The 27383-nt window shown below is 36.3% G+C and overlaps 1 protein-coding gene across 1 annotated transcript; it reads left to right on the top strand.

Moving 5' to 3' along the window:
* Positions 1–7692: 7692 nt before the first annotated feature.
* Positions 7693–25264, top strand: LOC126947190 (eukaryotic translation initiation factor 1A, Y-chromosomal). The gene is made up of 7 exons (XM_050777916.1): positions 7693–7910; positions 11522–11605; positions 14485–14588; positions 16281–16331; positions 20094–20175; positions 21642–21733; positions 24457–25264. Exons 1-7 carry the CDS (start codon positions 7895–7897, stop codon positions 24460–24462), a joined length of 435 nt encoding a protein of 144 aa, XP_050633873.1. The 5' UTR covers positions 7693–7894; the 3' UTR covers positions 24463–25264.
* The last annotated feature ends 2119 nt before the right edge of the window (positions 25265–27383 follow it).

The following is a 27383-nucleotide window of genomic DNA, read 5'->3' as shown; positions in this document are numbered from 1 at the left end:
TTAAAGGCAAAAACCAAATAATTATCTCAATACAGGCAGAAAAGGCCTTTGATAAAATTTAATATTCCTTCATGTTAAAAACTCTCAATGAACTAGCTATTGAAGAAACAAATCTCAAAATAATAAGAACCCTGTATGACAAACCCATAGCCAATATCATACCTAATGGGCAAAAGCTGGAAGCAATCTCCTTGAAAACCGGCACAAGACATTGATGTGCTCTCTCACTACACTTATTTGAATCAGCATTGGAAGTTCTGGTCAGAGCAATAAGACAAGAGAGAGAAATAAACCATCTTTAAATACAAAGAGAGTATGTTAAATTTTCTTTGGTTCCAGATGACATATCCTATATACAGAAAACCTGGTCATGTCTGTCCCAAAGATTTTAAGCTGAAAAGCAACTTCAGCAAAGTCTCAGCATACAAAATCAATGTACAAAATTGCTAGGATTTTTATACACCAACAACAGTCAAGCCAAAAACAAAATCAGAAAAAAATTCCATTCACAATTATATCAAAAAAAATAAAATACCTAGGAACAGCTCACAAGGGAATTGAAGGAGCTCTTCAAGGAGAACTACAAAACACTGCTCAAAACAGAGGACAAAAACAAATGTAAAAACATTTTATTCTCATGCACAGACAGAATCAATATTGTAAAAATGGCCATAGTGTCCAAAGGAATTTATAGATTAACTGCTATTTGCATTAAACTGCCACTGACATCATTAACAGAATTAGAAGAAACTATTTTAAAATTTATATGAAACAAAAAAGAGCCCAAATAGACAAGGGAATACTAAGAAAAAAGAACAAAGCCAGAGGCATCATGCTATCCAACTTCATACTGTACTACCAGGCTACAGTTAAAATATTAAAGTCATCAGGAGTAGGTGGAAAAGCATAAGAGTTCATGTTAACAGAATGTGGTTACTGAAGGGGACTGAGAAGCACAATACAGTCTCTATGATTACATAACCCAAAGAGACGCAAAACAAGAACCATAAGTTGATTAATAATTTTATGCTGGTTTTGCCTAAAATATTTACACATCAATCCCACTGAATTCTTACAATGAATGAATTGGATTCGATATTACATTCACCTTTTGAAAGAACAGAAAATACGGAGGCAGATAACTTTTTAAAGTTCAACTCAATCACTTTTAGGATGCAAAAGCAGCTGCATACTGCAAAAAAGAGCCCAGTACTAGACTTATTAAAACAATCTGAAGAAGAGTAAAATGAGAGAAATGTCCACTATATAGACTTACTATAAAGTTACAGTAATGAAGACTTTGTTATTTGGCAAAAGGGGACACATATAAATCAATGAGGCAACACAACCAATAACTGAGATACCGACTACAGAAGTCCAGCCCACAGATTTTTAACAAAAAACACAAAGCAATTAAGTGTAGTACAGATAACTTTTCTATTGCTGGTGCTGGATCAGTAAGGCATTCATTGAGAAAACCTTAACTTTGGTCGAGTTTTATATGTTTTGTAAATAAAACTGATCTTTCCCTACTCTTTCGTCCCCAAATTATTAAAAATTATGTTGACCACGCTACTATCGTAGTGTTTCCTAATCTCAGTTCTTCACTCTTATATTCCAAGAAGTGCAAATGATACCCAGTCTCAAAACACACTTATTTATTTTTAACAAAAAGAATTAAGTCAAAAGTAGACAATACGTAAGTCATTAATTTATCATTCTACTCTATTCATTTTACCCTCAACATATAATTAAATTATACATTGCTTTTTCTTACAATGAGAACAAAGGAGACAAAAAAATAGAATGAAGGTCGAAGTATTGCAGCACCAAAATATTTTAAGGATATAGAGACATAATAGTGGAGTACAGAAACACAGGGTAAAAAAATTAATAAAGTAAAGGTATACACTTGGTCTTTCTCAAAATTTATTTGTTCCTATTCAGAATAGAATGAAACTGATTCAGGAAATTACCCTTGTAAGCAAGCAGGAATGTTACTGGCAAGAGATTTCTTGGCATCAGGGCATAGACTTTAAGAACCGAGCTTTATTCAAAAACCTCTAAGAGTTACTATATAAAAAAAAAGGAAGTGAAAAATTCTAGATAGGAAATAAGCTTTTTCTGAGGTCCTGACCAGGGATTTAAGAAGAAGAAAAACATTGCTGCTGTCAAAATTCTTGCTGAGAGAGCAGGAGAGTTGCAGAGAAGTCGCTGAAGAAAGACAAGCAGCTGAGAAGTCTGAATCCTTGTGTTATTATTTTTCCCTTTAAAGATATGGATGTGGTCTCTGAAGAGTGTTACGAACGTATTTTTATGGTTTGCTTTCTCCCCAGAATGCTCCGTTTATTGGCCGTCCTCTGACATTATTCCTGAGCTCTTGGCATTTGTTTAATGTACCTCTTCTTGAACAAGATTCACATCCTCTTTACCCTGACCCTGTATCTGCCACCACCATCACCTCTCCAGGACATGTTCTCTTGCCTGAGCCCTTCAATGTTCAGGATTCTCCAGTACAATCAAATACTAACAAGCAGAAATAGACTGTTGGCCAGTGGTCAGTCTTATCTCAATTTAAAATGTACAAGTTTTAGGCTAGGTGCAGTGGCTCACTCCTGTAACCACAGCACTTTGGGAGGCTGAGGTGGGTGGATCATCTGAGGTCAGGAGATTGAGACCAGCCTGGCCAACACGGTGAAACCCCATCTCTACTAAAAAAAAATTACAAAAATTACCCAGGCGTGGTGGTGCACGCCTGTAATCCCAGCTACTCAGGAGGCTAAGGCAGGAGAATCATTTGTACCTGGGAGGTGGAGGTCGCAGTGAGCTGAGATGACACCACTGCACTCCAGTCTGGGCATCAAAATTAGAGTGAAACTCTGTCTCAAAACAAACAAACAAACAAAAACAAGAACAAAAAAAAAGCACAAGTTTTTTTTGGTCTCAGCTTCCATGTATTTTGGGATCTTTCTGCTTCCTTAAATTTTTATATTGATTATGTGGTTGTGCACAGGTTGCCCTGTATCAGTTTGGTCTGGTCTACTGGGGCCTAGTTCTCAAGATCAGTCTAAAACTATGCCTCTCATAATTTTGTTTAATAATCCCCATCTTTGGCTATATTGTCAACTAGATAAAAGTGTGTCAAAATAGTCACGTTTGTTAGAATGTCATTTCATTTGAAGAGGACTATTTGACATATTATAGATGCTGCATGCAAACATTTAAAAGTTTTGAGAGAACCCAGGAAGACTATTTTATGGCAAATAAGGTCTTGTTATGGGAAGAAAAAAAAGATTGTAAACAATCTTCTTTTGTCTCTCATATTCAAAGGACTTTGAATTTGTTCAAGTCCTCATGAACAAAACCAAATGAAACTTTAAGGTGAAATAATGATCCAAATGAGTTGACTCATACTAACCAAGTAGCTTGTCAGTTAGTCCACTGTAATTGCCTTTGCAAAATAACCAATGTATTTTTTCTATGGCCAAAAAGCAGTCTCAGCACTGATAAGCACTTCCATAAATATAGCTCTGTCTGCTCACTTTTGATTATTATTTGCTTGGAAGAGATTTTTTAATCCCTTTACTCTAATATTTTATATATATTCTGAGGCTAAGTATAATGTAAGGCTCCCTAAGTATAATGTGAGGCTCTTTTATGCAGCACATTGTTAAATATTGGGAGGATTTTTAATCACCTTTTTTTACACTGTGTCATTTTATTGGCTAATTCAATTTATGAACACTTAAAACATTTAATCAGTATATGAGAAACTGCTCCCATGAGCCAATCGCCTTACATTTGGTCCCTCCTTCAAAACGTGGGGATTATAATTTGAGATGAGATTTAGGTGGGAACAGAGCCAAACTATATTGTTTCAATCCTACTTCCTCCCAACTCTCATGTCTTTTTCACATTTCAAAACCAGTAATGCCTTCCCAATAGTCCCCCAAAGTCTGAACTCATTTTGGCATTAATTCACAAGTCCAAATCTAAAGTCTTATCTGAGAAAGGGGAAGTTCCTTTTGCCTATGAGCCTAGAAAATTAAAGCAAGTTAGTTACTTCCAAAATATAATGGTAATACAGGCATTGGTAAATGTTACCATTTCAAACAGAAGAAATAAGCCAAAGCAAAGGGGCCACAAGCCCCATGCAAGTATAAAACCTGGCCAGGCAATCATTAATCTTAAACCTCCAAAACGTCATTTGACTCCATATCTTACATCCAGGGGATGCTGATGCAAGGGGTGAGCTCCCACAGCTCTGTCCCCGGGTTTTGTAAGGTACATCCCCTGTGGCTACTTTCACAGACAGGTGTTGAGTGCCTGCAGCTTTTCCAGGCACATGATGCAAGCTGCCTGAGGATCTACCATTCTGGGGTTTGGAGGACAGTTGTCCTCTTCTCACAGTTCCACTAGGCAGTGCCCAGTGGGAACTGTGTGTGGGCGTTCCAATCCTACATTTCCCCTCCACACTGCCCTAGCAGAGGTGATCCACGGGTGCTTCACCCTGAGCAGACTTCTGCCTGGACATGCAGACATTTCCATATAACCTCTGAAATTTAGGCAGAAGTTCCCAAGGTTCAACTCTTGTCTTCTGTGCACCCAGAGGCCTAATACCACATGGACACTGCCAAGGCTTGGGGCTTGCATCCTCTGAAGCAAAGGCCCAAGCTGTACCTTGGCTCCTTTTGGTCACATCTGAGTTAGAGAGGCTGGAATGAAGGGTGCCAAGTCCCAAAGCTGCAAATGACAGCAGGGCTCTGTGCTCAGCCCATAAAACTATTTTTCTTCCTAGGCCTCTGGGCCTGTGATAAGAAGAGGTGCCTTGAAGATCTCTGGCCTTTCCTAGAGTAATATTCCCCATTGTCATCACTATTAAACATTCAGTTCCTCATTTGTTATACAAATTTCTGCAGTCTTTAATTTCTTTCCAGAAAATGATGGGGTTTTTTGTCTTTTCTATCACATGGTCAGGCTGCAAATTTTCCTAACATTTATGGTCTGATTCCCTTTTAAACAAAAGTTCCAATTTCAAACCATCTCTCTCAAGTTCAAAGTTCCACAGGGCAGGAGCAAAATACCACCATTTGCTTTGCTAAAGCATAGCATGTGTTTCCTTTACTCCAATTCCCAAGAAGTTCCTCATTTCCTTCTGAGGCTATCTCAGCCTAGACTTCATTCTCCATGTCATTACCAGTATTTTGGTCAAAAACATTCACCCAGTCTTTAGATAAAGTTCCAATATTTCCCACATAATCCTCTCTTCTTCTGAGCACTTCAAACTGTTCCAACCTTCCCGCATTACCCACTTCCAAAGTAGATTCCACATTTTCAGGTTTTCTGCAATACCCCATTCCTGGTACCAATTCTCTGTATTAGTCTGTTATCACACTGCTCCAAAAATACGACCTTAGACTGGGTAATTCATTAAGAAAGGATATTTAATTGACACACAGTTGTGCACGGTTGGGGAGGATTCAGGAAACTTAAAATCATGGTAGAAGGTGAATGGGAAGCAAGACACATCTTACATGGAATGGAGGTAGGAAAGTGAGAGAGTGAAACTGCAGAACATTTTTAAAACCATCAGCTATTGTGAGAACTCCCTCACTATCAGGAGAACAGCATGGGGGTAACTAACATCATAATGCAATCGCCTTCCATCAGGTCCCTCCCTTAACACATGAGGATTATAATTCTAGATGAGATTTGGGTGGGGATGCAAAGCCAAAGCATATCAATGACAGCAGTATTTATCTAATGGACCTAAGAGTTATCTCTTTGAAATGTAAACATAAAGACAGAAAGCGCCCCTCTGTTTCCAGTTTCAGTAAAAGGTAAGAACTTAACCTCAGTAGGTGCTTTTCTCTAAATTGCAAAACTACCTCCTGAGATTAAAAATATGAGAAATCAGTTTACCTTCTGATTAAAGACAATTAGCTATGTATAACATATGGTCTTCTGTTACCATTGTAAGCTAAGGGTATGTGACAAATGGTGCTGTTAAATTTTCTTTATTAAAGACTACTGATCAACCAGTAACTTCTTTTAAGAAAATTTGTTTTCCTTAAACACTACTTTGATGCTTAGCTATATAAAAGATGAGATTTCTTTTTTACTTTGTAATCTCTTGGTTGATTTTCTACAATGTACATTAAATTCATATTTAATATTTTTAACAGTAAAACTGATTTCATTCTCTACTGTCCTTGTGGAGAGGATTTCTGGATTCAGAGAAAAATTTATTTTTAATTTTATGTCTTCAACACTAGGCTGTTGAAAACAAAACCATGAAGACTCAAATTCCTTAAAACAAGTAGTGATGATCGGGGTACCACCACTTACCTTGAAGAAAAAAAAAAAAGAAAGAAAAGGATTAGGAGGATACTATACTATGTATATCATGGCCAGTTACATGCCCAATAAGATAATTTAGAATAAATGAACAAATTCCTGATACATAGAAACTATTTACCTTGCAGAAAGAAAGGGAAAAAAAAGGATTAGGAAGATACTATTCTTTGTGTATTATAGCCAATTATACACCCAACAAGTTAGATAATTTAGAAAAAATGAACAAATTTCTGATACATACAAACTACCAGAACTGACTCGGGAATAAATATAATACGAATTCATAATCAAAACTAAGGCCTTGGACCATTTAAAGAATTAACGAATTTACACCAAATGTGTCCAAAAACACAGAAGAAAAAGGGACCCTACACAATTCACTCTGTGAAGCCAGGATTATATTGATCCTAAAGCCAAAGTCATCACAAGAAACAAGCCAATATATCTTAACACAGATACCAACATTCTAAACACAATAGTAGCACACACAACAAATCCAGTAAATCAAATGCTTGCATATCACAATCAAATGGAATTTTATCTTGAAATAATTTCACAACAGGCAGTCCATTTGAGACATTTGGTTAAGCCATGATTTACTGTAAGATTCAGATGCTTAGTCTCACCCCTTCCTATGTATATTTACCTTCCATTTCCTATACATATTTACCGTCTACTGTTTGTCAGTATTCCGCTGGGTGGTAGCAATCTTAGGCGACAGGCGCGGCCTTGGTACTTACATGGTTTAGGGTGAGGTGCTGAGGTAAAGAAGACAGAGACTGAAAAAAAAAAGGCCAGGCGCGGTGGCTCACGCCTGCAATCCCAGAATTTGGCAGGCCAAGGCTGATGGATCACAAGGCCAAGGGTTTGAGACCACCCTGGCCAACATGGTGAAGCCCTGTATCTACCAAAAATACAAAAATTACCCGGGCAGTTCGCTCCACTGCACTCCAGCCTGGGCAACAAGAGCGAAACTCCGAAGGAGGGAGGGAAGGAAGGAAAGAAGGTAAATAGGGAGGGAGGGAGGAAGGGAGAGAGGGAGGAAGGAAGCATTCTGAACAGAGGGTCTTGTCCTAAGTCAGTCCTCCAATCTTACTGTGTAAGAGTAACGGCTCTCTTAAAATTTAGGTGTTTAAACGACCCACTAACTTGTGAAACTGGAAAACGTTTTTTTAGCAAAGCAGCGGACACCAGGTAACCGCCCCGTTCCATCCTTGACTCCACTTTCTCCACCTTGAGTTCCGCCCCGCTACCTGTTTATTCATCCGGCACCAAACTCTCCGGTATTCCAATGGGGTCTACTAGGTGTCAGTCATTTGGCCACGCCTCAGGCGAAGAGAGGCGCGGAAAAGTATCGCAATTAGGTGCGTCGCCTATTGCTGACGCCAGAAAGTGTGCGTCCGCAGTTTAGCAGAGAGTTCCGTGGCCAGTTTGTCGTGCGCACCCACCTGAGGCATCTTAGGTCAGCCTGCTCTTAGAGAAGTAGTAACCGCCAGAAAGGAGTCGGAAGAGGTCCCACGAGGCTGTCTTCACCGCTATGCCCAAAAATAAAGGTACTGCTGTAAGCGTCTGGGACTATACCTCGGCTTGCTCTGCCAGTAACCCCGCCGTCTGTTCCAGGCCGCAGTAACTGTTCTTCCGGCGGAACTGGGCACCGCGCCCCCAGCACTCTGTTGGGGAAAGGAGTTGGGAATGCCCGATTTGGTCACATTGGGTGGGAGAGACGCCATTTTTGTTGGGCCTGCTTCGGAAGGTAGCGGGCTTTTGCTACTGTTTCACGCCAGACGGAAGGCGTGTAGGTAGCGGAGGGTTGAGGGACCCTAACCGGACGGCCTGGCTTCCCAGAGTAGGCACCTGCAAACTGCCCTGCTACTTTCCTGGAAGCAGTTCTTAACTTAGAAGATTTACGTATCTGGACAGTTAAAAGTATTGCTAAGGATACTCCTTTTTCCTTATTAAACAGTGGGGAAACCTTGAAACATGTTTAGGTTCGTCTCTGGCATTTTACTCTACCCCATCCCCTTATAGAGTGTAACATTCTTTTGCAGAAGAATTGTTATATATTTAGGCAAGTTTTTAACTTCCGTATCCGACAAATATCGTGGGAGTAAAGACAACCTTCCCTTCATTCAGCGTTTAAACTTTCACACCAAGGTTAGACTTGAAAATAAGTTTACTTACAGTTTCTAAAGTAGGAGGTCTAACCTCGGCAGAACTCTTGCTCAGTCGTTTCTGAAAGAAATTCTCCTTTATATAGACCTGAGGTAATCTCTCACATTTAATGCCCTTGTAATTACTTGAAGAAAACTATAGGTGGAAACAAAATGTATTATTTTCCACAGGAGAGGACCATATTTTTAGTACACAAAAACTCTGCTTAGATTATTCCTTCTTGGGACCCACACCAATTTGTCTTCTTTTTACTTGCTTGTTGGCACCAAGGAGTCTGTTTCATTTTCTCTTTATAGCTGTTACGACACACAATTCGAGGTACTCGGTGACAGTACAGGGCTCTGTTTTCTGGACATTACTCTTTGCTCTCCCCAAAACCCACTAATGAGTTGTTTGTATAAGATTTGTTTGTTTTACTGCAAAATTATTCGAGGATAAAAGTGTATTATGGGAGAAGTCTAATTAGAGTTAGCAAAGGCTTATGATTTTCACTAACATTTTCTCACATGGTACTGAACAACTTCAGTAAGTATGTTCTCACTTTTATTTCTAGTGATGAGATTCTCAGTTCTCTAAGTTATCGATTCTAAAGATCACAGTATCTCCCTTTGCAAAATGTCCATTAAATCTTTGTTGATGTTGCTATCCCTGTACGTGACTCTAGCCTTAAAATAGTAAAGCTTCCTTTATTCTTGTAGGGTAGAACTTTTAAACTGAGTGATGCTTAAGAAGGTTCTCAGTAAAGAGTATCACCAAAACACATAGGGTTTGTTTAAGGAGAAGGTATGAATTTGTTGGTCATAGAAAGAAAGCAAGATAAGATATTAAACGATTTTAATTGTTATATGTTCATGCCTAGCCTCATTCTTTTAAAATATAATTTAAAGTGGAATCTGTTACATGGTATTACGGTAGAAGGAGAATAATCAGGATTTGGTTAATTCTGGTAAATTGAAAACAAATTTTTGTATCATATCTGAGGCACATAAAAGAAGTACAGTGGCCGGTCGAGATGGCTCATGCCTGTAATCCCAGCACTTTGAGAGGCCGAGGCGGGTGGATCACGAGGTCAGGAGCTCCAGACCATCCTGGCTAACAGTGAAACCCCGTCTCTACTAAAAATACAAAAAAATTAGCCTGGCGTGGTGGCGGCTACTAGTAGTCCCAGCTACTCCAGAGGCTGAGGCAGGAGAATGGCGTGAACCCGGGAGGCGGAGCTTGCAATGAGCCGAGCGCCACTGCACTCCAGCCTGGCGACTGAGGAAGACTCCGTCTCAAAAAAAAAAAAAAAAAAAAAAAAGTATAGTAATACAGTGAACTCCAGGAAATCCATACCTCTAGGAATTACAACACAGATTCGTTAAAGTCCTCTGTTACCTCTCCCAAATTTATTTTTAAGATTTAGTCACCATCCTGAATTGAATGTTTTTATTATTGTGTAAAATCAGTGTTATCCTCTGGGATACTTAGTTGAAGGATATTTTTGAAGACCCCTACGTTTTATGAGATGAGACTTACTAATATAGAAGTAAAACTTGCTCATTTGGCTTTTTGTGTATTTTTGTTTTTGTTTTCATTTGAAAATCCAGATGTCTGTCAATATTGTCGTGGTGAGGTTTATCCAAATAAACATGTAAATGAGCATGGGCCATATGTGGAATTACTTTTTCTTTGCACTCATTCAGCTGGTTTTCTGCAGAAATCTCAGAAACCCATCCTCACATCAGGAAAAGGGCATCCTTTGGCCTACTTGTGAAGAGCTAGAGTAAGATGCTCCCACCTTTGAGATTGCTGTATGCAATTTAAAAGTTGCCATTCTTTTGCAAATGTGAAACTAATCATGATTTAGTCATTTGAAAAGCTGCCAAACTTTTATAAAACCCAGTAAGCAAAGCAGGTATGATCTTTGTCCTGACGCAGCTAAGTTCAGGCACAATTAATGGCTCGAAATATAGAATGTGTTTTCCTTTGTAGAAATTTAGTTTTGGCATACCCTAAGAAGGCATCAGAATCTGGATAAATCACGAAGTTGTGGAAGCCCAGATTTCTTTTATAGTAGCACAGAACAATGTGAGATTGCCCCAGAGGTAGTGGGTGGATTCAAGAAGTTAGATGTCTGGCTTTGCGGTAGCCAGGTATATATATTTTATTCTATTTGCAGTGTTAACGTTTTTATTCAAATTCCTCAATCGATCCTTTATATTACTGTAATTTGTAGCCTTTCTCCCTCCTTTTGGAAACGGCTGCTATTTTGGTTTACAGTCTCTGATGGTTATAAAATGTTATGGAGAAATACCCCAATTTCTTGATAATTCAATAGAAAATCTCACAAGGAAATATTCTGGATGTGTTTAGTAATAAGCAAAAACTTAAAAATAGAGTGAAACATGACGGCATTTGAAATAGATATCAAAAGTCTAAGGAAGTGTATATGTAAGCTTTAACCCAGAAATTCTATTTCTGTTCATTTATGAAATTTGTTTGGAGAATAATATTCAATGCAGCTTAATATAATAATATTGAAACATTGGAAGAAATTAAAGTATTAAATATACTTTAACTGTTAAAATGTTGGTCCATATCTACAGCTATTGAAATGAAAAGATATTGAGGACAAATTTTTGAGTGGAGTTAAAATATACTATAGAAGAAAATGAATGAAGTCCTGGTTTTATTTGGAAAGCATTGTATAGCTTTATATAAGATATATTCTTGTTTCAGAAGTATCCGAACAAATGTTCAAGAAGCATAGTATTGATATATATCAGGTAAAAAACTTAAAGAGAACCTTGACAGGTTCTGTTAATGAGGTAATGTTAATGTAATGTAAATAAATTTAGACACATTTATTATGTGTTTAAATGATATATTTTTAATTTTCCTGCAAGTGGTTTCAAAAACAAACTTCAAAAGCCTTATTTTGTTTTATAGTTTAGTTTATATGATATTATGCAGGTTTTTACAGTTAATTTTTTATCTACTCTTTAATTAGGTAAAGGAGGTAAAAACAGGCGCAGGGGTAAAAATGAGAATGAATCTGAAAAAAGAGAGCTGGTGTTTAAAGAGGATGGACAAGGTAAGACTTTTTAAGTTAGGCTTCTTTTATTAATGTGTTTTGTTGTTGCTGTTGATATAAATTTCAGTCTTTCTCCTAAAGGAATCTTAATCATTATCCTGAGCAGTTGTCCCCATGTTTCCATTTTCCTTTCCCTCATTTCTCATCATCGACATTTCTCCTGTACTTGTTCATTAAATACTGATTTCTTGGACATAGTAAGTCTGGATAGAGGATTTGATTGCAGCATTTTTGTAAATATACATTCAGTATTTTGTGTGGAAGAACACAATCTAGCTGATGCCTGCAATCCCAGCCCTTTGGAAAGCAAGGTGGTTGGCTTGCTTGAAGCTAGGAGTTTGAGACCAGCCTGGGCAACAGGGCAGAAACCTGTCTCTACAAAAAAAAAAAAAGAAAATCAAAACAAAAATTAATGGGGCATGGTGTTACACAACTGGAGTCCCAGGTTCTCTGGAGGATAAGGGGAGAGGATAGTTTAAACCCAGGAGGTCAAGCTGCAGGGAGCTATGAGGGTGCCACTGTATTCAGCCTGGGTGACAGAGCAAGACCCTGTCTCAAGAAAAAGCCAAAAGTTCAGAGCAAATTAAGCGTAGACTGTTATCATTAAATATTCCATACGTTGGTAATGAGTAATGTAGACCATGGTTATTTGTGAGGATAAAATCTCAAAACCTTTTTGAACCCCAAGTTCTTCAATGCCGCTAGCGCATAATCATAAAATGTCATACAATCCTAATAATTGACTAACCCATTGGATTGATAAAGGAGATATAGACTAACATACAAAAAAAAAAAGTAAGTTTATTGGGCCACTTGCTTTTTTTCTTTTTTTTCTTAAAGTAATGAGCTTACGAAAAGTTTGTGAGATTAGTACACAACAAAGTTACATGTATTCTTCACCTAGATTCGCCAGTTTTAACCTTTTACATCTTTTACTTTATTTCTATCTCTGAGTATCTGCATGTATACATGTTTTTCTAACTATTTTGAATTTTTATACAGATAATTAATAACATGAATTTACAGACTTTACCCCTAAATACTTCAGCGTATATCTCATAAGATGAAGCACTTTTCCTTTACTAACTACAGTAGAATTACTATAACATATTTAATTTTAATATAATACTGTTACCTACTTCTATGCTATGCTGTTACAAGTAGGTAACCACTAACCACATATGACTATGTAGATTAATGTAACTTACAATTTAGATGTGTAATAGTTCCATCACAGGTAGGTTTTCGTGAAGACTGCTAACCTCATTGATAATCTGTATTCAGATTTCTTCACAATTATTTTCAGCATGAATACATTTATTGTTTAATAATTTATAAGAAAAGCTAGGTATGTTTCTATAGAATTTTTGGTTGTCACTTTTGTTCTAAATAAAAGCCACTAAAAAGTCAACATCTTTTAATTATATGAAACATATTTTCTGGCAAAAGACACTTATTTAGCCTTCATCTTTTTCACTTCTAATAGACGTTGACTTTACTTTCAGGACAAATTTTTTAATTTTCATTCTCATTTTGTTTTTGTTTTCCTCCATGTTTCGAAAGTGCTTAGTGATAAGCTGAGCTCACTGTATTGTTGTAAAATGGACGCAGCTGCCACATGTATAACCCCTCAATGTAGCTTTTTCTTTCTTTTTTTTTTTTTTTTTTTTTTTTTTTTTGAGGCAGAGTCTCACTTTGTCGGCCAGGCTGGAATGCAGTGGCATGATGGCTCAGTGCAACATCCATCATCCATCTCCTGGGCTCAAGCATTTCTCCTGCCTCGGCCTCCCAAGTAGCTGAGATTAGAGGTGTGTGCCACCGCGCCCAGCTAATTTTTGTGTTTTTAGTAGAGACGAAGTTGTACCATGTTGTCCAGGCTGGTCTCAAACTCCTGACCTCAGGTATTGCACCTGTCTTGGCCTCCCAAAGTGCTGGGATTACAGGCATGAGCAACCATGCCTGGCCTGTCATTCTTATTTTCTAAGAACTTTAGAGTATTCACCAAGGTATTCTAAAGTAAACAGGAATTTTTAATAGTTAAGCTATTATTTCTAGGAGAGTGAAGATAGAGTTAGGGCTCATATGTGAGAGGTTGATGAAGCATTGTAGTATATATTTTGAAATGTGCCACTTTGATGTTCAAAAGTAGAGTGTACAATCATGACAACAACAGTTGACTTACTCAAAATGAATAGGTAATTAAAATGCCTCTAGTAGCAGAAATAGCTTGCATTGGAAATGGCATTTGTAATCCTGAACAAGTTACTTGACTTAGTGTTTTATTTACTCTAAATATAAAGGCGTTAAAGTATATGAGCATAGCTGGGAGAGGTGTAGAAGTTGACAGATAAAGAATTACCTGGTTTCCCTAAAGTTAGAATATGTGTCATTTTGAAATACTACTGTCTGAATAAATTACTCAGGCTTTTTGCTGTTTGTTTTATGCTCTTTTTCTTTGTATGTAGTTTGATCCAATTTAGCAGTAAATGAAGCTTTTATTAGCAGGTAAATTTATTTTGTTGTTGAGTTTTGATCTTGACACCCAGGCTGGTGTGCAGTGGTGTTATCTCAGCTCCCTGCAACCTCTGCCTCCTGAGTTCAAGCCATTCTCCTGCCTCAGCCTCCTGAGTAGCTGGGATTACAGGCATCTGGCACCACACCCAGCTAATTTTTCTATCTTTAGTAGAGACAAGGTTTCACCATGCTGGCCAGGCTGGTCTTGAACTGCTGACCTTGGGTGATTCACCTGCCTTGGCCTCCCAAATTGCTGGGATTTCGGCCATGAGCCACCATACCTGGCCCAATAGCTAAATTTTAGTCATTACATTTTAACAAATGTTGAACAAGATCTCAACCTTTTTTTAATCTCCTCTCCTCAGAGTATGCTCAGGTAATCAAAATGTTGGGAAATGGACGATTGGAAGCACTGTGTTTTGATGGTGTAAAGAGGTTATGCCATATCAGAGGGAAATTGAGAAAAAAGGTAGGTGTGTGGGTTTCTTTTCCATAAAAGTTTGCTGTAAAAAAAAGTCTCTGCTTTAAATACATGGTCCAAGCAATTTATTTTTGTGAGTTCCCAAAATAATTTATGTAACAATGATCCATGTGACTATGTGAATAAAGAAAAAGTCTTTGATAACTTTTAGATTTACTTTTAAAGGATAATTTCTTTGTTTAACTTCTGTTGTATTCCTGCCAGAAATGTCTACCTTAGTATTGAAGAAACCAGACAAATCTAATATATAACACAAATGGTCTTGACTCAATTAAATGTTAATGCTGTGAAAGAATGAAAAATCTTCCTTTTTACTTTAGATTAAAAGAGATTAATCGGTGCATATCCCTTCATTAGGTTTTGGATTGGGGGAAATAGTTTTAGGTGGTACTATGAAAATTGGAATATGGAATATGTTAGACAATCTATTTGTTATAATACCACATCAGGTAGTTTTATAACTTACACTGATTAAAAGTCTCTACTACTCAGATTTTTAATTAAAATAATAATAACTTTTTTTTTGGCTGAGCTCTGTGGAAGTAGTAGCCAGCATACACTTGTAGTCCCAGCTACTCAGGAGGCTAAGGCAGGATGATTGCTTAAGCCCAGCCCAGGAGTTCAAGGTTCCCATAAGCTAAAAATTGTGCTAATGCACTCCAGCCTGGGTGATAGAGCGAATCTCTATCTCAGAAAGCAATAAAAATAAAAAATCTTTTTGATATGTTAACATTCTTTATTTTCCAAATTAGTGGCACTTTTAGGGGTTCTCTTAGTCCATTTGGGCTGCTCATTGACTGGGTAGATTATAAAAAACAGAAATTTTATTTCTCATAGTTTTGGAGAAAGAGAAATCTATTTAACATTTGGTGAGGACCCATTTCCTGATTATTATGTGGTGCCTTCTGGCTTAGTCCACACATGGTAGAAGTGATGAAGAAGCTGCCTTGGACCTCTTTTTTAAAACCAAAGATTCCATTATTGAGTGATTAGCCCCCATCATGTAATCACCTCGCAAAGGTCCAACCTCCTAGTACCATCACCTTGGGGATTCAAATTTCACCATAAATCTTTTGAGGAACACAAACATTAAGACAAGAACGGGGCTGTATTTATGTAGATTGGGCGCTTTTTAGTCATTTTATGTAGACATATCTGTATTTTGGACAATTACATGTCTCTCAATTTCTGAGACAAAGGATCTTTTGGCAGTTTAAACTCTTGAGTAATTGAGATAAAATTGTTATATATTTTTTTAACTTTCTAAGTAAGAAAATTTTAACAAACTCAACTGGATACCGTAGTTTTTTCATGCCGTACCTTAACTATGTACTGCATACAACTATACTACAGATACATATTACAGTGTTTTTTTCCTAATTTATTTTTAATTTTTGAGGTAAGGTCTCACTGTGTTGTCTAGGCCTCTCTACATTGCCTAGGTTGTTCTCAAGCTCCTGCACTCAAGTAATCCTCCTGGCTTAGCCTCCCAGAGTGCTGATATAGGCATGAGACACCTCTCCTGGCATCTAATTAATTTATTATTTTTTCACACTAGGTGAATAGTATACCTGTTTTGTGGCAAGATTCACTAAACATTTTTTTCTTTTGATTTTTATTAAATTAAAAATTTAATGAAAGTTTTTATTTTTAAAATAATCTGCAGTAAATGTCTTACAGGTTTGGATAAATACTTCAGACATTATATTGGTTGGTCTACGAGACTATCAGGTAAAAATAACATTTAAATTTGTGTTGTGACTTTGTATTTAAGCAGTTGTTAATGTTTGGAAGGTACTATATACTAGCATCTTTGACCCGTTCCAGCCCAGGATGATTTCTCACCATTCTGCCTGCCATCATCATTTGTTTAGGGCCAGTTGTGTTTAAGACTATAGTATTTTTCAAATTTGAAATAATTCTCACAGATAGTTAAGGGTATATGTATTTTTGTGGAAAGACATAAATTTTTTAATTCTTTGTTTTCATTGCTAATGTGCAGTAAATATTTTCTTGCAGGCTTGGGCAAGTACTGTAGAACATTCTGTCCTAATCCATTTAAAGGCCAATGGTGTTTCAGGCATTCAGCGAGGTATTTCACACATTGTAGTTCCCAAATGCCAGTCTGTGAAATAGTATTGGTGCAGGCTGAAATTTCAATGCTCTGAAGTCAGATTAGAAGATAACATAGTTAGGATGTTCTTCATGGAACACAATTGTTTGTTTACTTTTTAAATATATATTTTAATAACCTTTTTTTTAAATAAGAAAGATAATATATAAGGTAGTAATTTTTATTAGTGTTCTAATTTGGCAAAGGAAAATTTAGTAATCTGGAGACTCATTTACCTAATATTATTTTTAATATTAATATTTTGAAATTTAAAGTTCTTGAAATCCACATCTGGGAAACCACAAGTCTAGTTGATGCAGTTGAGTAAGTTGGTTCTCCTTTAAAAGTTTTATAGTTTGGTAGTGTAAAGTTAAGATATGCGTTCCAAGTAGTTACGGTACAAACTGTTGTAAAGTACAGGCTATAAATTTAAAGTGAGCAGTATATAACAAAGACGGTGGGGTAACTGTTTAATCTCCAGTGTTGAAACTGTTTACATGCTATAGGTCTGTAAAATACATTTGATTTCTATCCATGGAACTCATCACCATTGCTTAACCACATTGAAAAAGTACTCCTATGTCTATATTTTTATTCTCTTAATATTAGGTAGAGTTTTCTGTAGTCATCTGTTAAATGTAGTTGGTTTATAATGTTCAAGTCTTCTGTTGATCTTTTGTCTGATTCTTTTCATTACTGTAAGTGGCATATTGAAGTTACTCTACTTTTCATCTTGAGAATTTCTACTTTTTGCATGACTTCAGTGTCTTTATTGACTTTCTGTTTAGTGAAATACCATTTTCATAATTTTCTTAACATTTTTAGACAGGATTTCTTTTTAAGTCTTTAAATATGTTTATAATCTCTCAGATAAACCAAGTCCAACTTCTGGGATTCCTCAGGAATAGTATTTTTTTTTCCCCCTGTGTTTGAGTCACTTTTTTACGTCTCTCTTTTTTTTTTGTTTAAGCTGAACATTTTAACTACAACATAGCAGTTCTAGAAATCAGATTCCTACCTCTCAGCGTTGTTGTTGGTACTGCTTGTTTGGTGACTTTCCTGAACTAATTCTTTGGCCATTGAGTAGTTGGTTAGTTTAGTGGGCAGTTCATGTTTCAATTAAGATTTCATTAAAATGAGCAAGATTTTAATCATTTAAAGAGGAATCTTGTACATTTAGAGGAATACTTTCAACATTCAGCCAATGTCAGTCAACTGACACCTCTTCCTTAGTCTTCATTTCTTGCTGTGCAGGATCTGAAGTTCAGTTGGGTAATATCAGGGCTTTCCTATGTCTTTCTTTATCGTGTGCACTACCCTGTACACATATTTGGCCTTTAAGATTTGCCAGAAGTATGTTAGACTTTACAAATTTCCTATGGGTATCTCATTCCAAAGCTTTTCCAAGATTTTTGGTTATTATTTGTCCCAACTAGTATTACCACTTAAGGCATGTTAAAAAATTGCCACAGATTCTAGCACTTTGGGAGGCCGAGGCAGGCGGATCAGGAGGTCAGGAGATCAAGACCATCCTGGCTAACAAGGTGAAACCCCATCTCTACTAAAAATACAAAAAATTATCTGGGCACGGTGGCAGGCATCTATAGTCCCAGCTACTTGGGAGGCTGAGGCAGGAGAATGACATGAACCTTGGAGGCGGAGCTTGCAGTGAGCTGAGATTGTGCCACTGCACTCCAGCCTGGGTAACAGAGTGACTCCGTCTCAAAAAAAAAAATTTGCCACAGGTTGTTTTTTCTACAAAAGTCCTGTGTGGTAAACCACAGTGAATAAGCTCTGAATCAAATGAGTTAAAGAAAAACTCTTAAAATGGGAGTTTCCAGGAACTGCCACGAAATTCTCTGTAGAATGATGTTACCAAAGAACTTCAGACTTGCTCTGTGCTTTTCAGTAGCTGCTATGCTGTTGGTTTTTATTAAACTGAGATGAGGAATGGAAATAGGCCACACTGCTTTTTCTTAGTAAGATTCACCTATATTTCTTGCATAAATGCTCCTTAGTGTTTATTGCATTCATTTGGTTAATTTTCAGATTTCTGATACATGGATTTTGACCATTTATGTCAGTGTTCTCATTTCTTTTATGAAGGAACAAATTTTAGCAAGTGCGTATTCTGCCATACCTGCAATCACTGTAGGAAGGCGTTTATTTTGATAGACTTAATTACACATTGACTTTGTTTCTTCTTCATATATCAAACTAAAAAGTTGTACTGTGTATTTAAAATATTATTTTTATGAACATTATGTTATTCTAATCATCAATTTAACAAAATCTGGTTTGCACATATGGTTTGAAAAGTGTTCTATTTCATACTGCCTTTTTGCCAGATCACTTTAGTTTACATCTTACTTAGATTGTAAATTGTAAGCAATCAGAACCCTCCTTACTCCAAGTTGGATAAAATACTTTCAATTGAGGAAGTGTGAACATCTTAGGAAAGTAGTTCTTGGTGTTTGCATTAGAAACACTCACCCAGAAAAGCTTTTAAAAATATGCATTCATGTACTACACCCCAGGCAGTTCTACTTTCACTCTTAAGGAAGTAGGTATCTATTTTTAAAATCAAGCTATTTTTCAAGTTCCATAGACAATTCTGATAGATACTAAGAACTGATGCTTAGAAAAATTTATTACTGTTTTGTTTGTTTGTTTTATGGAGTCTCACTGTTGCCCAGGCTGGAGTGCAGTGGCTTAATCTTGGCTCACTGCAAGCTGAGCCTCCCGGGTTCATGCCATTCTCCTGCCTCAGCCTCCTGAGTAGCTGGTACTACAGATGCCTGCCACCATGCCTAGCTAATATTTTGTATTTTTAGTAGAGACGGGGTTTCACTGTGTTAGCCAGGATGGTCTCCATCTCCTGACCTCATGGTCCACCGGCCTCGGCCTCCCCAAGAGCTAGGATTATAGGCGCGAGATACCACGTTCAGCCTAGAAAAGTGTATTACTTTTTTTAACATCATTATTCTTTAGTCCATTTTTAGTTTTGAATTGCAGTGTTTGACCTAAAAAGTTTTATATTACAATTTTTTTGAATAAGTCTTTTGTTTTTATCCAAGAGACTTGTAATTAAAAGGGAATAGTAAATAAAAGCACTGTGCTTGCCTTTTGTGCTTTTATTAAAGTGAAATCTCTACAATCTTTTCTAAGCTGTTAATCATTTTTTACTAATGAACATAAGCCACTTCCTAAAGACTCAAGAATATTTTTCTAAAGGGTATTGGGGTAGGCAAAGGAAAGCAGGAAAGTTTGTAACTAACAGTAGGTGGGAATTTTTTAGATGTGTTCAATTTGAAAGTAATTTGTGAAACAAGTGATATTTTGATAAACGACATTTTTAAAGTTATTTGTTTATTTCTAAGGATAACAAAGCTGATGTAATTTTAAAGTACAATGCAGATGAAGCTAGAAGCCTGAAGGCATATGGCGAGCTTCCAGAGCATGGTAATATGAAAATGATTTTTTCTCCTTGTTATTTGGTGTTAATGTTTGTTGGTATTTAGATGAAGGTATATCCGCAGAACTCTTGTGTCACATACTGTTTTAGTGTATACTTAAAAGTTTTTTATAAGTAATCTTGCCTATACTTCAGTAAACTTATAATACTTTGCAAAAGTATTAATAACTGGAAATCTCTAATAAAGACAGTATTAGAACTTGTAATAACTGGAAATCTCTAATAAAGACAGTATTGTGAACTTGACAGTAAAAATCTCTAATATAGAAATTATGAATTAGGAAAGTTCCTTTAGTGATGAGTTTATGAATTCATAAGCTCTGGGTTTGTATATAAGATCTGTCGTAAGCTCTGGATTTGTATATAATATCTGTCAAATGAATACTTTTTTATGTTGTTTTTCTAAACAATTCTCAAGACTGGCAGTTTTCATTTAAGCATAGGCAACAAATGTAATACTAATGTTTGATTCTTATAGATAAAAAGTATTCAGTTCATCTTAGCAAAGTTGTAACTGTGAGATTATTTTTAACAAATAATTGTGTTTTCTTTTTCTTAAAGGCAAACACAATGCATACTTACTACAGAAAACTTGACAAGATTGCAATAAGTCCCTCATGACACCGTCAAAGAGAATATACACTGTTTTAAAGCCTATATATTTTACTTGGCAGCTCTTTTCATTATTTATCACATTGCATTTTATGAAAACAAGATTTTTATATAAACATGAAGATCCTGATGAAATTATTGACATTTCAGGAAGTGCTGAAATAACTGGGAGTTCGGCTAGCACCTCCTTTTTTCACTTTTATTGCTTAGGGATAAGCATGATTGTGATTTAACCCAGTATTTCTCACTGATTTGATAAGTCTGTTTAAATAATTGGTTAACTAGCTGTTGTAATTTCAAGAGAATTTTATATATCTTGAGAATAAGTTGTTATCCTGTGCTCAAATCCTTTTTGAAGGCTACCTGGAAATGTCTGGCTATTGAGCTGGTATAATCAGAGTCTGCCTACCATACTTAAAATACCTTTTGTATATGTGCTAAGTGAGAATTAAAAATACCTTTAAAAAAAAAAAAAAAGAAAAATACAGCACACTACAGCACATTCGTTCTTTGTTTTTTGAGACAGAGTCTCACTCTGTCACCCAGGCAGGAGTGCATTGGCACCATCTCAGCTCACTGCATTCTCCGCCTCCCGTGTTCAAGCTATTTTCCTTCCTTCCCCTCTGAGACTACAGGCATTTGCCACCACATCCGGTTAATATATTTTTTTTTATTTTTAATTGAGACCAGTTTTCACAATGTTGGCCAGGCTGGTCTCAAACTCCTGATCTCCAGTGATCTGCCTACGTTGGCCTCCTGAAGTGCTGGAATTACAGATAAAATATTTATTATATAATCATGTATATAATACATGATTGTTTGTTTGTTGTTTTACCTTTAGCTAAAATCAATGAAACAGACACATTTGGTCCTGGAGATGATGATGAAATCCAATTTGATGATATTGGAGATGACGATGAAGACATTGATGATGTAAGTAGATAAACCTAATAGGTTTTTTGTTTTATCTATAAACCTCACAGTCCTTTGGGATATTCTTTACTGCAAAAATCAATTTTAGCTTTGGCAGTAGGCACTTCATAATCAAAAGTAAGAGTGTCTAAAGAAATAGTTTTGAAAACATGTCCTCTATTAAGAGAAATGCTTAATATGTTAAAAAGAAGAATCTTGTTTGAACCAGTTTGATGCAGCATTGAAAATTATGACATACTTGAAAGCCTTGTTGAAATGGAAGGCCTGTTGCCAGGGCATGTAATAGAATTACAAGGTTGAGCATCAATTTATACTGGCCAGACTGTTGTTTTGGAGTTAGCTTGTGCTTGTTTTGTGGAAGTGATTGCTTTTCCTAGTAACAAAGCATCGCAGTTCGCAAAGCAATAAATGCTTCAATTTGCTTTTTCAGTTAAGTGTATTGAAATTAAATTCACCTTAATTTTTCTTTCCTCTCTCAGAGAGAGAGACAGAGAGAGAGACAGAATGTGTGTGTATTGGATATGGAATTGATTGGTATAGCTTATACTTCATTTGGGCTTAGGCTTTTTTGTCAATATCCCTATAATAAAAATGTTTAGAAACCACCTGTATATACCACACCCAAAAGTTATGATTAATTAGATACTAAGAAGAAATTATAGAATACCTAAAGCAGTTGTTCTTGATGTAAGCTGTGCAATTACTGGAGCTTTTAAAAATTACAAAGTCTAGCAGAGCACAGTGGCTCAGCACTTACAAAGACCTGTAATCCCAGCACTTTGGGAGATGTGGGCAGATCACAAGGTAAGGTGTTTAAGAGCAGCCTGACCAACATGGTGAGACTTCGTCTCTACTAAAAATACAAAAATTAGACAGGCATGGTAATGCATGCCTATAATCCCTGCTACTCAGGAGACTGAGGCAGGATAATCGCTTGAACCCAGGAGACAGAGGTTGCAGTGAGCCAAGATTGCATCACTGCACTCCAGCCTGGGCAACAGAGCGAGACTCTACCTCAAAAAAAAAAAAAATTATAAAGGCTAAACTTCGGAAAGTCTAAAACAGGCACTACTGATGGTCACACTTCGTTGAATACCACTGTACTACATCAGGGTTCTCTACAGCTTTTCTTTTACCAACATGTTTATTAAGATTGTGTTGAAACTGTTCAGAGGAATAGAAGGATTTTTAAATTTATTTGTAAACATTCATATACTCACCAACAAGATTACACAATTTACAGTTTTTCTCATCTATCACACCCATCCTTTATTCATCTGATATTACACCTTATATTTTGGCACATTTTCAAACTATTACTTACACTTTGAGTTAAAGAAAATAAACTGAGTCCATAATTGTATTGTATATATGCATTTATAAATTTTTACAACATAAAGTATTCTATATTTATAAAATTTTTAATTTTTTTTCTTTGGAGTTGTTTCTGAGTTTTAACACTACTCTAATGTAATATAAATTTTAAAGTATACTCAAAAGGAGAAAATGAAAAGGGATGAAAAATCCATTGTTCTTATGATCCCAGGAAATCTGAGACAGGTCTCAGTTAATTTAGAAAGTTGATTTTGCCAGTGTTGAGGACGCACCCATGACACAGCTTTGGGAAGCCCTGAGGACATGTACCCAAGGTGTTTGGGGCACAGCTTGGTTTTGTGCATCTTACAGGAGACATGAGACATCAGACAGTATGTGTGAGAAGTACTGTTGGTTCAGTTTGGAAAGGGGGGGGCATTTTCTTAGCCTTTCTAAAGGAGGCAGTCAGATATGCATCTAACTCAATGAGCAAAAGGATAACTTTGAATAAAATGGGAGGCTGGGTTGCCTTAAGCAGTTTCCACCTTTTTTCTTAGTAATGTTGGGGACCCAAGATATTTTCCTTTCACATTCTAATATTTTCTTCATGTACCTCCCTTTGGGGACCTTGAGCCAGAGGTTTTTCTGGGGATTAAACAGAATTGGCATATACTTCATGTTGCAATATCTAAAAGCATAAATATTGTGTTGTAGATTAAGGGCAAATCTGAACATTTCCACAGTTGGTGGCCTTGGAGGCCTCTTTGGAAAATTCAGAGAAGCTATCCAGACTGCATACAGGAACACAAAGCTATATACACAGATGTTAGAATAAGGATCTAAACATGGCTAAGATTTTTCTCAGGGTGTTGTGGGGAGAAACTTCTTAGATTTATGCCATTTCCTTTGGAATTAGGATGAGTAGGGTACCAGGGGAAGGGATGTAAAGACAGTGGCTATTAAAGAAAGTTTAGTTTCTGTTGAGTATTTATAAGAGTTTCTTTTGCTTATTATAAGAGAACACTGTAGAAGATTTGTAGTTCTGGTTTTACCTCTGTGATTAAATGGACTCAGAATTTGATTAGGACCATATTTATCCTATTCTTAAAGGAATTACATGTATTTTGTCTGTGTACACCCCCAGAACATAAGATCTGTAATTACTACCAAAAAAGGTAGTAAGGAGATGCAAACCTTCAAAAATGTTCTGATACATGATATACAGTGACATTCTGAAAAAGCATAAAGATTTAGTGATAACATAAGGAAATGAGAAAAATCTAATATAAAGAATACTCAGTTCAAAACGATTTACTTCACACTTTACCATTGGGAGTCTTTATATGCAGTAGAATGTTGTAATAAGAGTTATCTTCCTATGTATCTGATGATGTTCTTTTCAATTACAGATCTAAATTGAACTGAGTGTTTTTACATGACAAGTTTTCTGAGGATTGTTCTACAGTTGGGATTTTGGCCATCATCAGTTAAGAAGAGAAATTCATTCAGTGTGTATTTCTGAAAGCAAACTGATTTATTTTCAATGTTTTAAAGTATTTATTTCTTTGGAAGCTGATGACCCTGAATTATCTTGTTAAATGTTAATACTTTATTGTTTCTATGTAATGGAACTTAGGAATAAAAGACCATAATATTTACCATTAAAAGAAATAAATGAATGCCTTTCCTACTCTAATAACTTCAAGTAATTGGATATTTTGAATACATTTCTGCCTTCTAATCATGCTGGGTTCTAATAAGCCCTACTTCCAGCTAATCTGTTTATAGTCTTTCTGTATGTTTCAGTTACTTACATGTTCTCGTAAGGTTTCTGATAAAATTTGAATACAGAAATCTCCATTTAGAATCAGAAAAAAATTGACATTTTTCGTATATATCTAACCATATATATTTTTATAGTAACATTGATAGTCTATAAATTGTTTTTGTCCTTTGTGCACTAGTTATTAAGGAAAAAGAATATGTCCAACACAGTTTTTAAAGTGTGGCAGTTTTGAGTAGTAATTCAGAATGTGTAAGATTAAGAGTTGCAGAAATTGAACAATAGATGGCAACCAATTATCTTAACATTGGAAATACTAGGATGCCATTTTGTTTTCAAAAGTTATTCATTGTAACCCACTGTTTTGCCTTTGATGAACAAGTGAATTACAATGTATAAATGAAGAACTAATTTCATAATAAATTCTCTAAACTGAGCCATTCTCATATTGTCTCTAAACTGCCATAGGAGGAGGCAACCATACTGAATGAAAAGATAGTTTCCACCTAGGTTCAGTAGTTCACACCTGTAATCCCAACACTGTGGGAGGCCAACGTGGGCAGATCATCTGAGGTCGGGCATTCAAGATCAGCCTGACCAACATAGCAAAACTTCGTCTCTACTAAAAATACAGAAATTAGTGGGACATGGTAGTGCATGCCTGTATTCCCAGCTGCTCAGGAACCTAAGGCAGGAGAATCGCTTAAACCCGGGGAGGCAGAGGTTACAATGATCCGAGATCTCACCACTGCACTCCTGCCTGGGCAACAGAGTGGGACTCTGTCTTAAAAAAAAAAAAAAAAAAAATTGTTTGTTACCTGAATGGAAGAGCCACAACAAGTAATGTAATAAAAAAAAAGACAATGTGTAGCCAGGGGTGGTAGCTCACCGCTGTAATCCCAGCACTTTGGGAGGCCGAGGCGCATGGATCACAAAGGATATTCAGACCATCCTGGCTAACACAGTGAAACCCCATCTCTGCTAAAAATACAAATTAGCCAGGCCTGGTGGCAGGTGCCTGTAGTCCCAGCTACTCGGGAGGCTGAGGCAGGAGAATGGTGTGAACCCAGGAGGCAGAGCTTGCAGTGAGCCAAGATTGTGGCACTACACTCCAGGCTGGGCAGCAGAGCAAGACTCTGTCTCAAAAAAGAAAAGTTCAGTATATTTTTGGCCTAGCTTTATGTTGTTACTGCATTTCATTGTGCACACTGGTTTTTATACATACTATTAAGAATTTATATCATAATCTTCCATATTAAAGTTTTCTTAAAGTTCTAAGGTGAATATAAAGGCTGGACTTGTTAAGAGTTCATTGGGAACTGTTAAATCTTACATAATTTTAATAGGATAGTCTTCAGTTTGTGAAACATTTGTTCTGAAAATTTTTCAGTAATGAAAATATAAAGGGAATCTGTCATCACATGGTTTTAGTAACAAATATATATGAGAGAGAGAAAAATTTCCTATGGCTTCTTAAAATCTTGCCATTTTATTTCTTTAATGTGAAAAACTCTGGATTCAAAATCTAAGGCCACAATGTTGGCACATTGTTAAATCTAAGAATAAGAAATAGAAGCTCACAGTGTATGCAATAATACCACTTAACCACAAATAAAAGAGGAATACACCTAACCAGAGAGGTGGAAGATTCCTAAAAGGAGATAAAACACTGTCAAAAGAAATCAGAGATGACGTAAACGTTTCATGCTATTGAACTGGAAAAATCAATATTGTAAAAAATGGCTATAGTGCTGAAAACAATTTTTAAATCAAACTACCATTCATTCTTCAAAGAACTAGGAGAAAAAATAAAAATAAAAAATTCATGTAGAAACAAAAAAGTACCCAAATAGCTAAGCAATCCAAAGCAAAGGAACAAAACTTCAGGCTTCAGACTGTCTGACTTCAAACAATACTACAAAAGCACAGTAACCAGAACACCTTGGTACTTGCACAGAAACAGACACATAGACAAATATAATAAATTAGAAAACTCAGAAGTAAAGCCATGCACAATCATGTGATCTTTGATAAAGACAACAAATGGGGAAAGGACTTCTCCTTCAATGAATGATGCTGGAATAACTGGCTTGTCATATGCAGAATATTAAAGCTGGACCCCTGTCTTTCACCATATACAACAATTAAGTCTTCAATATGGGAAAGCTGTCTGGAAAAAAAAAAAAAAAAGATGGATTAAAGATTTAAATGTAACACCACACTAAAAATTATGGAAGAGAGTATTTCTCCTGTTGTGGAGCAAGATTGCTGAATGGAAGGTTCCACTTATTTTTGCCACCACAGGAACACCAAATTTAATAACTATCTCAAAAATGAAACGAAAAATCTGGCGAGCTCTCACAGTACCTACTTTTAAATTAATACTGCTGGAAATGGAACTAAAGAGAGCAAGAATGACAGTCTTGAATTACAGACACCACCCCTATCCCACCCCCCAGCAGTGGCCGTCTGGTATGGCAAGATAATTTGTGCTAGTGAGAGGGAGAACACAGTGATTGTGAGACTTTGCATTTAACTCAGTGCTGTCTTACC

The sequence above is a fragment of the Macaca thibetana genome, chromosome Y (genome assembly GCF_024542745.1).
Source record: "Macaca thibetana thibetana isolate TM-01 chromosome Y, ASM2454274v1, whole genome shotgun sequence".
In the NCBI taxonomy this organism is placed as follows: domain Eukaryota; kingdom Metazoa; phylum Chordata; class Mammalia; order Primates; family Cercopithecidae; genus Macaca; species Macaca thibetana.
The sequence above is the reverse complement of the archived record's forward strand: the minus strand, read 5'-3'. Positions and strand labels throughout refer to the sequence as shown.

Coding starts and splice junctions, on each gene's coding strand:
- LOC126947190 (XM_050777916.1), top strand. Junction 11,606..14,484: donor GTTTAAAGAGGATGGACAAG/GTAAGACTTTTT, acceptor TCCTCTCCTCAG/AGTATGCTCAGGTAATCAAA. Junction 20,176..21,641: donor TGGCGAGCTTCCAGAGCATG/GTAATATGAAAA, acceptor TTTTACCTTTAG/CTAAAATCAATGAAACAGAC.